The sequence below is a fragment of the Zalophus californianus genome, chromosome 8, assembly GCF_009762305.2.
Source record: "Zalophus californianus isolate mZalCal1 chromosome 8, mZalCal1.pri.v2, whole genome shotgun sequence".
Taxonomy (NCBI): domain Eukaryota; kingdom Metazoa; phylum Chordata; class Mammalia; order Carnivora; family Otariidae; genus Zalophus; species Zalophus californianus.
The window spans coordinates 35,371,537-35,386,515 of NC_045602.1; the positions used below are offsets into that span (position 1 = coordinate 35,371,537).

Below are 14,979 nucleotides of genomic sequence, written 5' to 3' on the forward strand. Positions count from 1 at the left end.
CTTTAAGATACTTTAAAAGATTTATAATTGTTAAAAAAATGAAGTTGTCATGGAGGCTTTATAGATTTCACCCTCGTTTCATTAAATTGTAAAGTGTACTTTGTATAATATGCAAAGAAACAAAATCAGTTTACAACCTCCATTGACCTCTCTTCTCCCCTTTGTGGAAACAGAATTCCTTAGAACTAAGTAAACCCAGAGGTGGTCAGTAAGTGGTAGTTGGTGGAAGGCCTAGCCTGATACCTCCTGTCTGTTGTCCGCACCCTGTGGGTGGAGGGGCGGAATGCCATGTGCATTGGTAGGGAGCCTCAGTCTCAGGAATTATATAGGTACTAGATTCTCTTTTCCTTGGATCCTGAGGACTAAAGCAAGTTGGAGGACAGGATCTGAGAAGAAGAGTTTTTTGAGTTGTTCAGGGCCTTAGAAATCTTCAAGGATAGATCGTATTAGAGGTAATAGTTAAGTAACTTGTATAAAGATTCATATTTAATTAGTGACAGAATCATTACTAGAGACAGGTTTTGTGGTGCTGAGTCTGGTTGTGAGAAAGGTCAGACTGTGCTGATTTTTATAGGGAGGAGACTGCATCCTGGAACATCTCTAATTCTCTTATCTGATCTTTTTAAAAATGCAGTTCTGATTTTGCTGTCTCCTATCTTACATCCTTTTAGTGGCTTTTAATTGCTTTCAGGGTAAAAACCCAGATCCTTAAGACAGTCAAAAACAACAACAACAACAAAAACCTGTTTTGCCTGGCCCCTCTCTCCAGTCTCTTGCCCTGACACTTTCCTCTGTGTCCTCTGGGACTAGCCAGGCTGTAGCCTTCCTTTGGTCCGTGGTCTGCCTCCTGCCCCAGGACCATTGCAGTTTCACTTCCCTTTGCCTGGATGCCCTCACAGCCCCACCTTAACTCTTCATCTTTCTTCCTGTCTTGCCTAATCCGCCCATCTAAGGCCGGTTACTTTGTGATGTGCTCATGTAGAGAACCAACCAGAGTCCTCCATGTTAGTTGTTTGTAATTAAACCCTTGTTTTTGTGATTATTTCATTAATGTGTGTCTCTGGCTCTCTTCTTCCCATTCCTTACATATCAGCTTGTAGCATTCATGAGTACAGTGACTGCATCCTCAACATCCTCACTGGTGAATTCCCAGCACCAAGTAGAGCTCTTGGTATATATCCTAGGTGTTCAGTAACTATCTGAGAATGAATAAATTAGTTTCTATCTCTGGGACATAAGACAATAGGTTTTATTAAAATAGGTCATTGGAGTATGTTATTTCTATTAAAATGTTACTTAGTATTTTAATGAATCTTTTACTGAATGCATCTCATCACTAAGTGATTATATACTTGAATTCTAGCTTCATTGTGTCACTGGAGCTGAACATACACACAGTCTAAAGACCAGGAATTATAGAAAGTTTTAGGCATTGGATATACTGGTTTAAAACCTGTGGTCAAGTAGGCGGAACATAAAATTTGCCATTTTAACCGTGTTTAAATGTACTGTTCTCTGGCCTGAAGCATTCACATTGTCGTATGGTCATCACTGGCATCCATCTCCAGAATGTTTTCATCTTCCCCAACCGAAATTCTGTGCTCGTTAAAGAATAGCTCCCTATTCCCCAGTCCTTGGCAACCACCGTTCTACTTTCTGTTGCTGTGATTTTGAGTATTCTAGGTACTTCATTAAAGTGGAACTGTACAGTATTTGCCCTTCGGTAACTTGCTTATTTCACTTAACATAATGTCTTCAGGTTCTTCCAAATTGTAATGTCTGTCATCATTTCCTTCCCTTTTAAGGCTGTAAAATATTTTATCATATTCATTCATCTGTCAGTAGAAACTTGGGTTGCTTCTACCTTTTGGCTATTGTGAATAATACTGCTATGAACATGGGGTACAAACAGATACACTTTTATGATTCTGTGGACTTTTCCCCTGGATCTATAGCTTATGATCCATTTAGCCTTATGCAAATTACTTAACCTACCCATGCCTCTGCAGTGGGAATAATAGTAATATAAAACCTACCTGTCCTGCCTTAGGGGGCTATCTTTTGACAAGAAGAGGGTATACAGACACACCTCTATAAATTGAGATGTATGTGTGCGAGCATAGAGAACTTGATGGATCTGCAGTGGCTCCCCAGAGCATGCCTCGGAGCAGTTTCTCCTGGGCCCCTGGATTCTCTGAGGGGCATAGAATTCTGAAATTGGCTGCCCAGATTGGGTAAAAGATAAGTGATTTATTGCTGTGGTACAAGTCTTTTTGAGCTTCCATCAACATTGCAGAAGAAATTACATTGAACAGTTTATGCACCTTTGTTTAAGGTAATAGTCACAAATACTGGGCTCTTCTGGCTCCTGAGGCTGTGTCCTCACTGGGAGAGAGTATATGATGTTTCGGTGTCCTGAACAAGATATCTGGCAGCCTCTTTCCAGCCTCTGGAAAAGTCTATCTCTGAGTTACCATATGGCATCAATTTGAGAATTAAACGAGGTAATGCTTGTAAATCATTTAGAACAGTGTCTGGCACAGTGAGGGCTCAGTAATATTAGTTGTTTGTTGAGATGATGATAACAATGATACATTCCCCGCCCCCCCCCCCCAGTTTTGTTGAGTCTCATTTACTTTCTTCTGATTATGGCATTATTGATTGTCTAAAAGGGCTTTTGTCATATATTTACTGTCATTGTAGTAGTATCAAGTTTGAATATGGTCATTAGGTTATGATCGATCATACATTTTAATATAATTTTTTTCGAGAGAGAGAGAACGCGCACACATGTGTGCACGACGGCGGGGGTGGAAGGGGCAGAAGGAGAGGTATAAGCAGATTCCTCGCTGAGCAGGAAGCCCAATGCGGGGCTCAGTCCCAGGACCTTAGGATCATGACCTGAGCCGAAGGCAGCCACTCAACCGACCGAGCCACCCAGGCACCCCATTTTAATGTAATTGTTACAAGGAAATTATACGATTTTAAAGATCTTCCCCCTAAAACAAGCTATAATTTTTACAGTAAAAATTTTTCCATCAAGAAAAACATGGAAAAAGTGATTAACTTACTTTTCTGAAAAGAGAACGTTGACTTTAACCAATAGTAATTTTATTCTTCAGATATTAACTCTATAAAAAAATGCTAGCCATTAATCATGTACTTCGTTCTCTTCATTTGTGAGTCCTGTTGTGAAATCACATATTCACTTAGGACCTTGAGGGTGCTGGGAATTTGGGGATGGTTTGCAAATCACAGTCATTACAACATTTAAAGGAACTGTACTCAGCAGAATATATAAATCTTTATTTTAATTTTTTAAAGTTATTTATTTGAGAGAGAGAGAGAGTGGGGGGAGGGGCAGAGCTAGAGGGGGAGAGAGTCCCAAGCAGACTCCATCTCATGATGCTGAGATCACAACCTAACCTGAAACCAAGAGTCAGTTGCTTAACTAACTGAGCCACCCAGGTGCCCCTAGAATGTATAAATCTTAGATTAACATTTTAGGTATTAGTTTACATCAGAAATATAGTCTTCAAAATGAATTTAAAATTGATTAACTGAGAATTCCTATAATTTTATTTTAGACTCAGTTTCCTAAAACTTAAGAGTACTATCCATGTTTCTAAGGCTGTAAATTAGAATTAAAACTAATAAGACTACCAGTGCGGTAAAAAATGTGAAATATGAAATTATTTTTCCTTTTAAATATATCATTAAGGCAGGAAATGAACTTTACTATAGTACTGTTATCTAATCTAGAGGCTTTAGTGAGATTTTCTAGTTGTTCCAGTTATATTCTTTATAACAAAAAAAAAAAATTTTCCTGGTCCAAAATCTACTTGAGAATCATTTATTGCTTTTAGTTGTCACATCGCTTTAATTTCCTTCAGTCCTGAAGAGTTCCTCATTCTTTATCTTTCATGACCATGGCATTTTGAAAGTACAGGCCATTTATTTTGCAGAATGTCCCTTAGTTTGGGTTGTGGTTGTAATTAGATATAATTAGAATAAGTTTTTATTCTACTTAAGTCCGTTTTGATGAGTTAAGTCAGGAGATTTTCTATTTTACCCTAAATTTTCAAATTTATCAATGTAATTTTTCATAGTATTCTTTAATTAGGATAATTTGGTAAGTCTCCAGTTATAACTACTTTTTCATCCTGTTGTTTATATGTGTCATTTCCCATTTTTTTCTTGATAGTTTTACCAGATTTTTCTTTTTTATTGTCTAAAAGAATGAGATTTCAGTTTAGTTGATTTTTTTATTGTATGTTTTCTATTTAGTTTTTTTTTTCCTGTTTATTATTTTCTTCCTTCTACTTTTCTTTGGGTTTACTCTGATATTCCTATTCCAGCTTAAGACTGACTTTAGCCCATCAACTTTGTCTACTTTTCCATCATCAGTATTTAAGAATGTAAAAGTACCTCTGTATCTCCTATACTTTGATACATAGTATTTTTATTATCATCTGTTTCTAAATATTTCTTAGTTTACTTTATAATTTTGCAATTAATTGTGAGTTAATTTCCAAGGAAATGAGCTTCATAAATTTATCTTAATTGCCTTGAGGGTTGTGGTTGGAGAACACGTATGATACCAATTCTTTTAATATGCTGTGATTTCCTTTAGGGCCTGGAACATAATCCTTCGTAGGATTTTGCTCCCCAGGTCTTACCCAATTTTACCTAAGCCTAGTAAAAAGGAAGCTTTCTGTTTTTGTCCATTCTGCCATGTAGCAGTCTAGAAAATGCCTTCAAGGTAAAAACTCAAGTCAGTGGGAGCTTACCTGTCATACTTCTTCCTGAATTATTTTAGCCTCCCCTTGCCTGTATTGGTTGTTCTTCAGTGTCCTCACACAATTGTTAGATATTTATCTGGTTTGTGTCTAAAATGAGAGCCAGGGAGGGGGAGAATTCCTAGTTCTGCTCATGCAAATGACATTTAGGACCATGGGGTTGCTGTGGCCCTGCCACCTGTAGCTTTCTTGGGATAATATCAAAAGGTACGACTGCACATAAGGACATGACTCAGGGTGTCTTGTAGATTGATTCGAGTGAATGACAACTAAGTCTTAACACATTTGATGATGAATGAGGGATTTTGATTTGAGTACTATGCACTGAAGCAAAAATTGAGAATGGATGGCATACTTCTCTTTTATATATAAAATGTTTTGCCTTGATCATAGCTTACAGTTTATACTCATGAGAGTTTATATTTACCTTCTGCTTAGAAAAAACCATATGCTCATTAATTTTTAAATAGATTTAGTGTTCTGAATGCTAGAATTTGTGCTGGAGGTATACATGTAAAGTTTTTGTAAAATGCTAACTGAGCAAATCAATAGTTAGGATTGAATATATATACGTATCAGTTACCTATTGCCAAAATAATGCTACATGTTACAGGCTGGGTTTCTGAGAAACAGACTCGAAGATGGAGATTTGTATGTAGGAAATGTATTAGGAGTCAACACCTGTGGAAGAGAAGGGAAGGAGGCAAGATTGAACAGAGGAAGAAGGTGGGCTATGGTACAGTATGAATGAAGGCCTCAGCCAACTCCCTGGGACACTTGGAAGGGTTGTCCCAAATCAGGGTAACAGGTGGAACCTTTATATTCCTGTATCATTGGGTGAAGGCTGCCACAGGAAGAGGGCATGACTGTGGGTGATGAATCTTTCTTAAATTGAGATCATTCCAAAGGTGACAGCTGAGGGCTGTCTGCTCACAGCACATCTAGCATGGAGTGAATAAGTTCTTTATTCTCAAAAGGGAAAACACAGTATTTATTACACTGCCCAGTATTTCAGTGGCTTATAAAAACAAGCATTAATTCTTATATACTCCTGTGCGGATTGTCTAGGATTCTGCTGAACTAGACTGGGCCACTTTAGGTGCCCAGCTGCAGGGTAAGTCCAGATCTGCTCCATGTAGATCTCATCCTCTGGTGAAAAAAGCCAGTAGCTCAAGAGGGCAAGTCCAGACATGGAAACACATGTCAAGGCTCTGTTATGTCACATATCCTGAGGATCTTACTTGCCAGTCAAGTCACATGGCCAGATGCAGTATCCGTGGAGTAGAAGAATACTCTCCTATGGAGGTCCAGGGGAGGGAGTGAATATTTGCTGAATAATAATCTAGTCTACCATAGTATGAGTCTACTTAATGAACAAAAGATGAGAATTTCACTGCCAAGATTTCATTGTCAGTCTTTCTCCTAAAATACTTCTGTTTGTCATTTCCATCTGTTATGAATGAGATGAAATGTGACAACACCTTCACCACTATTTGGCAGAGAGAACAGCTTGTGCTGAGTTCTTAGGACTTGTTAAATTTAGATTTGAATGGATCTTGTCGTGTGTATCTGTATCTCTATTGAAAACATGGTATCTTTGCAAAGTATCTAAGAGGGAAGACTGCCAGTTTTTTTACATTTAGTCTTTAAATTCTTTGTCTTTAAATTGAGGTATACATAAAGTGTATTAAGTACACTTAGGTGCATAGCTTATAAACTTTTATATACGTGTACATTCACGTAATCACCACCCAGATCTAGATAAAGAACACTGCCAGAATCCCAAAAGGTTCCCTCATGCCTCTCTTCAGTCAGTGATCACCCCCTTACCCCCTGCTTCTGAGGTAATCATTATTTTGACTTGTCTTACCAATAAGTGTTACTTTTGGGATTTTAGGACATACAGACATGTTTAAGGTATAGTAACTAACTGCTTTAACAAGGATTAACATTGTTTAACATTGTTTAACAAGGATTAACATTTGAGATGAACTCAAAATTCATCTAAATGGAATCAGCCAGGGGCCCCTGGGTGGCTCATTCAGTTAAGCGACCCGACTCTTGATTTCTGCTCAGGTCGTGATCTCAGGGTCCGGGAATCAAGTCCCGTGTAGGGCTCCATGTTCAGTGAGGAGTCAACATGAGATTCTCTCCCTCTGCCTCTGCCCCTCCTCCTGCTCACACGCATGTATTCACTCTCTCTCTAAAATAAATAAGTAAATCTTAAAAAAATAAAAGGAATCAGCCAGTGTGTTCTTTTACATGTGTAGCTCTTGGGAGTTTTATTATCTTTACTGATAAACCATATGTCATATGTAAAACTCCCGTGTCTTAGCCTAATTTTGAGAGTCTTCACTTGATGTCTCAGTCTGTGTTTTACTTACAGCTCTTTAGGGTAAGATCAAACTGTATAAAAGTCCATTCAGAAGGAGTCACCTATGTGTGTCAGAAAGATGGAATTAATATGGACTCCTAGCACATAATGTGATCCTCTGGTTTTCTTTGTGAAATTGGTCATCACTGTCAATAAAATTATTCCCTAGGAATTCCACAGTGCATACGTCTGATGGGATGTTTATTTTCTACATATACTGATCACCACGACGCTCTCCTCTGAGCTGTGTTTCAAAAGTGGGCTTTGGGGGTTTCATAGCCTCCAGTCAGCTGTAAGTTGGACCCATTCTTTCCGTTTGATTTGTGACAGAGCAGGAGTTAGTCTTCTGAATGCAAATGCTTATTACTTCAGTGTTTAGTAACAGTCTGTAAAGAAAAGAACCTTTAAACAATCAAATCAACAATCTTATCACTTCACATTTTGGTCATAATCACTTTTAAAGGCTATGATATTACTTTGGTTCTTTGAAACCTTATTAGATAATAGCCTATCGTTTTTAAAAGGGCCTGTAAGTAAAGCCTTTTCATTCATCTCACATGAAGAAAAGACTGAAAATCCTTTCATGCTTTGAGTGGCTGGAATAATATCAGCTGAGAAAAACTCATTTAATTTTGTGACTTGGTTTCAGAGCACCTGTTAATTATAAAAATTACTTCTCCCTCCTGAGGAACCTCAGCAGCACAGTTAATTTGTGTAATTATTGATTTGGAATACCATTGAATCTTTTTCAGTTTTATTACCCATCGTAAATGTAGTTTCAAAAATAATTGTTTATAGTAATATATTATTAATTGAAGGGATCCCTAAATGCTATTGGACTTTGTTTTCACTTTTATAGATCAGTTATCCAGAAACAATAGTTTCAGGGACGATGTTAACTTATTTAGCATTGTATAGTAGGTACAGTTAAACTTGAATCTGTCAAGTGAGAATGTTAGCTAGAAAAGTGGAGTTCAGTTGATTCTGAAGTTTGCAGAGCACAGGCAAAGAATAAAGGTCAATTCTAACATTTTTGTAACCCTTGCTGCAGAAGGGTGGGAAGAAATTCTCTTGAAAATTGAAGTTATTGTTCCCTGATTGTGACACATACGGCAAAAGACTATACATGGTCAGTGGTCTTAGCTGTGATTATAACTAGGGAATAGATAATGAAATTCCTACTTGCTTTTGTTTTGTGGAATCCAGTGATTTATTTAAGAGAAATGTTAATCCTTGTTAAAGCAGTTAGTTACTATACCTTAAACATGTCTGTATGTCCTAAAATCCCATCTTTAGCTCTGTCAACAAATTCCTATTCTAGACCCTTTTCAATGTCTTAATGTATCAAAGTGTAAATATGTCTTTTTTTTAAAAAGGTTTTATTTATTTGAGAGAGAGAGCCAGCATGAGTCTGGGGGAAGGACAGAGGGAGATGCAGAGGGAGAAGAGGACTCCTCACTGAGCAGGGAACCTGACGCACGGCTCTATCCCAGGACCCTGGGATCATCACCTGAGCGGAAGGCAGACCTCTAACCGACTGAGCCACCCAGGAGCCCTAAATATGTCTTTTTAATGCATACTGTAGCCAATAATTCTTTCTCCTTAGTAGATGTTAGTTGATATTTGAGCTATTTTTATATTCTTGTATGAATAGGGAACTCACAAGCTAAATTTTAAGAGCTATATTGTAGCATAGATGTGAAGCTCTCCCCATTTTGTGAAAATTTCATAAGATACTTTGCGAACAAGGTGCAGTCTTGGCTTTCATGTGTTAGAAAGTTTAAATAGAACTAGGTCTCACTTGGGAAGAATTTGGTCACCTTGCCAACCAAATCTGGGCCACACCTATATGCTTATCCAGATAGGGCAGAGCCAATCATCCCGTTTTGCAGTTTTCCTGCTGCGCATACAAATGTGCATACATGTTATGAATGAATCTCTTTCTCTTTGGTAGAAAAACCATCTGAAGTTTTTCCAAGCTTAAAGTTTTGGAACCGAAGTTTATTCACTGCTTCTGGGAAGCAGTGGGAAGAAGAATGTTTTTTAAGTAAGCTAGACCCAAGGTACTTTTGCAGAAAGCCAGGTATATTATCCTAATCTCCCTTTCTTCCTTTCAAGTTACTTTTCCTATCACCGTCTCTTGAAATATATAGGAAACCCATGCCAGCCTAGTTGATTCAGGCAAGGCTGGTCATCTCTTCTTGGTCTTACAAAATCCTAACCAAGTTACTGTTTTTACATGGATATGTACTTTTGTTTTGCTTAACATGGATGTGTAGTTTTGTTTTGTGTCACCTTCGTTCTCAATTCTGTTTTCTGTATCTCTCGTTCTTAGGACATCATTCTTTTAATCCAACCTGAGAATATTTTTTCTCTGTCTGGTACATAATCTGTTTTTCCTTTGTCAAAGAAGGCTGTGCCAACCCTGTACAATAGCTGAAGTGATTTTGGCACTTTTAACCAAGAGGATGGTGTTACACTGTTACACTGGCTTCCCAGTGTAACACCAAGAGGCCCTGGCTCTTCACAGTTAGGCTACTATAACAAATGAATGCGTTTTAAAAAATACACATCTTATAAGTTATGAATCAGCATTTTCTTAAAGCAATAAATGATACTTTATTTTTATTTTATTTTTTAAAAATATTTTATTCATTTATTTGACAGAGAGGGAGAGAGCACAAGCAGGGGAAGCAGCAGACAGAGGGAGAAGCAGACTCCCCGCTGAGCAGGGAGCCCGATGCGGGGCTCGATCCCAAGACCCTGGGATCATTACCTGAACTGAAGGCAGAACCAGCTGAGCCACCCAGGCGCCCCAAAGCAATAAATGATATTTTAAATAAGTAATCTGATGTTTAAATTTTTCTTAATTTTGTTACTTAAAAAATAAACACCTAAGGGGGCGCCTGGGTGGCTCAGTCGTTAAGTGGCTGCCTTGGGCTCAGGTCATAATCCCAGGGTCCTGGGATCGAGTTCCCTGCCCAGCAGGGAGTTTCCCCCACTCCTCCTGCTTGCGTTCCTTCTCTCGCTGTCTCTCTGTCAAATAAATAAATAAAATCTTTAATAAAAAATAAACACCTAAGTATATTAGTGTTAATTTTAAGTGCATCAGGCATTTTATTTATTTATTTTTTTAAAGATTTTATTTGTGAGAGAGAGAACACAATCAGGGAGAGTGGCAGGCAGAGGGAGAAGCAGGCTCCCTGCTGAGCAAGGAGCCCGATAAGGGACTCAGTCCCAGGACCCTGGGATCATGACCTGGGCCGAAGGCAGATGCTTAACCGACTGAGCCACCCAGGCATCCCGCATCATTCATTTTAGTTATTTCTGTTCTTAAATAACCTAGTAAGTTTGAGTTTCTAGCTGATCTTTTTTCTCCATTTTGTTTTCTTTAGTTTCATGCTATGGATACGTTGTATCGGCACAGCTATGATTTGAGCAGTGCAATAAGTGTCTTAGTACCACTTGGAGGACCTGTTTTATGCAGAGATGAAATGGAAGAGTGGTCAGCCTCTGAAGCTAGTTTATTTGAAGAGGCACTGGAAAAATACGGCAAAGACTTCAATGACATACGTCAAGACTTCGTAAGTAGAAAATTGCAAATAAAATGGGGTGGGAATATTTTTGTCTTTATTAGGTATCTGATAAACCGTTTAGCAAGCTCATGACTTAGTAATTTTTTTACCACATAGAATGAAGGCTAGTCTTACAGCCTGAGGGAGAAATTGACATTTGTTTTGGGAAGTAATTATAAGACCCAGGGTCAGGAAGCTATAAATTCCAAGGTTAAAATATGGATAGCTTTTCTGACCTTTTGCACTAAATATTTCTGAGCTCTGCTTTTTAAGTTTGTTGCTCTCCCTTAGACCTTTTACATTTTTCTAGTTATTTTATTAATTGTTGAGCCTGAATTTGATGTGGACCTTTAATATGGAAACAACCTGTACCCAAAGCAGAGTAGGAAAGTATGCTTTATAGGTTTTCAATCCTTGACTCCTCTTAATGATATGTGGTATCTTACTTGGATTTTGAATACTAGATAATCTTATCTACTATTATGTACTTGTCTTTGTATTTATGGAATCGCTCTTTAATGAAGCTTATAATCTCTTTGAAATGGGGAAATTTCTATTTGAGAAGTCCATAGATAGCTTTCTATGGCAGTCATCCTTTCTAGATTATCCAATTTGTTGGTATATAATTGTTCATAGTAGTCTCTTGTGATCTTTGTATTCTTGCAGTATGAGTTGTAATGTCTACTCTAGTTTTCATTTCTGATTTTATTTATTTCAGTCTTCTCACTTTTTTCCTTAGTCTAGTTAAAGTTTGTCAATTTTGTTTATCTTTCCAGAAAAGCAACTCTTAGTTTCGTTGATCTTTTCTGTTGTTTTTCTAGTTCATACTTCATTTATTTCTCCTCTGACCTTTGTTGCTTCCTTCCTTCTGCTAACTGGATACACTCTCTTTCATTGATTTTTCCCTCTAACCAGATAATTTCTAATGACCTGTCTTTGAGTTCACAGATTCTTTTCTCTGCTTGGTCATGTCTGTCATTGATGTTCTGTATTGCATTTTTTTAATTCATTGTATTCTTTAGCTTTAGAATTTTTGTTTTTATGATGTCTTTCTCTTTTGAGCTTATTTTGTTTATTGTTTTCCTGATTTTGGAGTCTATCTCCTGATTTCAGTTCTATCTGTATTTTCTATTTTTTTTTTTAATATTTTATTTATTTATTTGACAGAGAAAGAGAGCACAAGTAGGCGGAGCAGCAGGCAGTGGGAGAGGGAGAAGCAGGCTCCCCACTGAGCAAGGAGCCCAATGCGGGTCTCAATTCCAGGACCCCGGGACCATGACCTGAGCTGGAGGCAGATGCTTAACCGACTGAGCCATCCAGGCACCCCTCTATCTGTATTTTCTTGTACCTCACTGAGCTTCCTTAAAACCCTTATTTTGAAATCATTATCAGGAAATCATAGATTTCTATTTCTTTGGGGTCAGTTACTGGAAAATCACTGTTTCTTTGGTGATGTCATGTTTCCTTAATTTTTCGTATTTCTTGTAGCCTTGTGTTGATGTTTGTGCATTTGATTGATTAGGCACCTCTACCAGACTCTACCGACTGGTTTTAGTGGGGAGAGACCCATCACCTGCAGTGGGTACAAGGGTGTTGGAAGGGTGGGTATGATGGTTCCAGCTCTTGGGAAGGCCCATCAGCTTGATCAGCTGAGGTCAGTGTCAGTTAAATTGCAGGGGTCTTCAACAGCCAGTGCTCCGGGTATCTGCAGTGGCAGTGACGGCTGTTGGGGTCTCTGGTGGCAAAGGCTGCTGGGGACCTCCTGATCTCTTTCTCTCCCATGGGATATATCATTGCCAGAGGGATCCCTGTTGGCATTGGACCTGGCTTTGGAGTACCCTTGCTGTGGCAGTGAGCATGAGGTGTGAGCATGCTTGGACCAGCTACAGGGCCAGGTGTGGAGCATGGAGGCTTGTAGAATGACAGCAGTCTGGGGTCTGATGTGCTGGCTAGCCTGCAGTGTCAGTGCCAGAGATGTGAGCACATGTGGAGTGGCTATGGAATCAAAGTCTGAAGTGTGGGTGCGTGTGGAGCAGCCAGGGTTCTGGGGTCCTGGGTGTGCACAGGGTTGGAAGTTGGGGCTGGCAGCCCTGTTCCTGGGGTGGGGACGCAGCAGTGTCTTCTGGGAGGGGTGCAGCAGCATGCCCCTCTCTAGGAGGTCAGTATCAGCAATGGCTGTTGGTTACCTCGGTGGCAGAAGCTGTCCGTTTCCTCTGCAGAGCAGACTGTTGGAGTCCACACCAACAAACACTGCAGAGTCCTCTGCTGTGAACATGGCAGGGACTCTGCAGCTGTCCTGAGGACTGTTGGGTTCCTCTGCACAGCAGGCTACTGGGGACCACAGTGGCACCCACTACGTGGCTTATACTGATAGCCTTTACCCTTCTTTTTTTGTGCTTAGCCATTTCCAGATGTCTCAGCTAAGCCTACCTCTGCAGTGGTCCTTTCTATGTGGTTATTCCTCGTTTTTTGCTCCACCGTGTTGCCATAACTTCTTACTTGACTCTTAATACATCCATCCTCCCAGAGCTATTTTCATTTGTCCATAGCTGTCAGATACAAAGACAGGTATCTCCTACTCCTGTGTCTTGCTTACCACTTTCTCCTTGTTCATTTTACCTTGAGTTGTCTAGTTTATTGTCATAAAGTGGATCATAATCTCCTATTACCCTTTGAAAGTCTTTGGGATGGAGCTGTAGTGATGCCCCCTCGCACATTCTTCTTTCTCTTTTCCTCATCAGTCCAGCTAGGAGTTTGTCAGTTGTATTGATCTTTGCAAAGAACCAGTTTTTTTGTTTGATTGATTTTTTTGTTTGTTTGTTTCATCAGTTTCTGCTTTTATTGTGTCATTTCCTTTCTTCAGCTTGCTTTAGGCTTAAGTGCTTTGTCTTTCCCTAGTATCTTTTTAAGGTTGAAGCTTAAGGTTGAAACTTCCTTGTAACATAGTCATTTGTTGGGTAGTATATGTTTGGCGGACAGTGATTTTAGCTTTTTCTCAAAATCATCTTACTGTGCTCTTTAACAAAAATGTTATTCTTTATGGAACTCATTTTTTTCTTTTTCAGTACTCTAAAGATATCTCCCTGGCTTACATAGTTTCTGATGAGAAGTTCCTGTGTATGTAAATGTTTCTTTGTGCTCAAGATTTTCTCTTTATTATTATTTTTTTTATTTTCTTGTTTTTTGGCAGTTTTACTACTACAGTGCTCCTGGGTATGTTTTTCTTTGTAATTATTCTACTTAGTTTCCAAGAGCCAGGATCTGCTGTTTGTGTGTTAGTTTGTATGATTTATATATTGATCTATCTTCCAGTACACTAATTCTTTTCTTTGCCATGTCCAGTATACCAATAAACTTGTTAAAGGAATTCCTTCAAATATGATAGCATATTTTGCTAACATTTATATTTTATTTTTTATACTTTTAATCTGTTTAAATTCCCCATCTATTCACGTGTGCTGTCTTACTTTTTAAGATCCTTTAATATATTAATCTAATCTGTAGGTGGACCAGGTTTGGATTTGGTTGTTGTTCTATTTACCTTCAGGGTACCACTGTATTGGAAGGCCTGACATTTCATGTACTGCCTTGACATCTTTGAGCCTCACTGGGCCCCAAAAACGTAACTGTGAGTTCCACTGCTCTTGCCAGATATGCTCCCCCCCCGCCCCAGTGGGAAAGGCTCCGCATCTGCTCAGTTCTTCTGGCATCTCCCTCCTTCTACCTTTTGGGTTTCACTTCCCTGCCAGCCCACAGAATTACTCAGAGAAGCCGATCACATCCTCCCCTGGGAACCCTCTTCAGAACCAGGGCATCACACCTCACCCTCTTGTTACACAAAACCTCACTTTCACAGCCTAGTGACTCACTGTGGCCCTACACGGTGTCATCTTCCCCTGGGCTGTGAATAGCTGTGACTAATAAACCACTGTCAGTCTCCTCTCTTTTGTCTTCAGTGTTGTGTGTTGTACATCTGGCCACCTGATACTGTTTTGAGGGGTGGGTCCGTCCCTCTGTGAAGGGGTGAATAGGAGGTGATCTGAACATCCACAGACTTCAAATTCTTACCTGTGCTTGTTGTGGGGCCTGGAATGTGGGAGGGCTTCTTCAGTATTCCTGTCTCAACCTTAGCAGGCCCTGTGCTACAGGGCCTCTCTCCACATTTTGATAAGTTGTGTTTTCATTTTTGTTCCTTCAAAGTATTTTCATTTTTCGTTCTGATTTTCTTTTT

At 39.1% G+C, this 14,979-nt stretch overlaps 1 protein-coding gene across 11 annotated transcripts in view; it reads left to right on the top strand.

Annotated features, from left to right (window-relative positions):
- The window catches only part of MTA3 (metastasis associated 1 family member 3), a 217,352-nt gene that overhangs the window by 153,348 nt on the left and 49,025 nt on the right, over positions 1-14,979 (top strand). For all 11 annotated transcript variants that reach the window (XR_003524570.2, XM_027621301.2, XM_027621297.2 and 8 more), the window contains one exon: positions 10,569-10,757. Coding sequence is in view for 10 of the 11 variants with exons in the window: in XM_027621301.2 (XP_027477102.1) it covers positions 10,569-10,757 (189 nt within the window). In the remaining variant the exon portion in view is untranslated. The remainder of the gene's footprint in view (positions 1-10,568; positions 10,758-14,979) is intronic.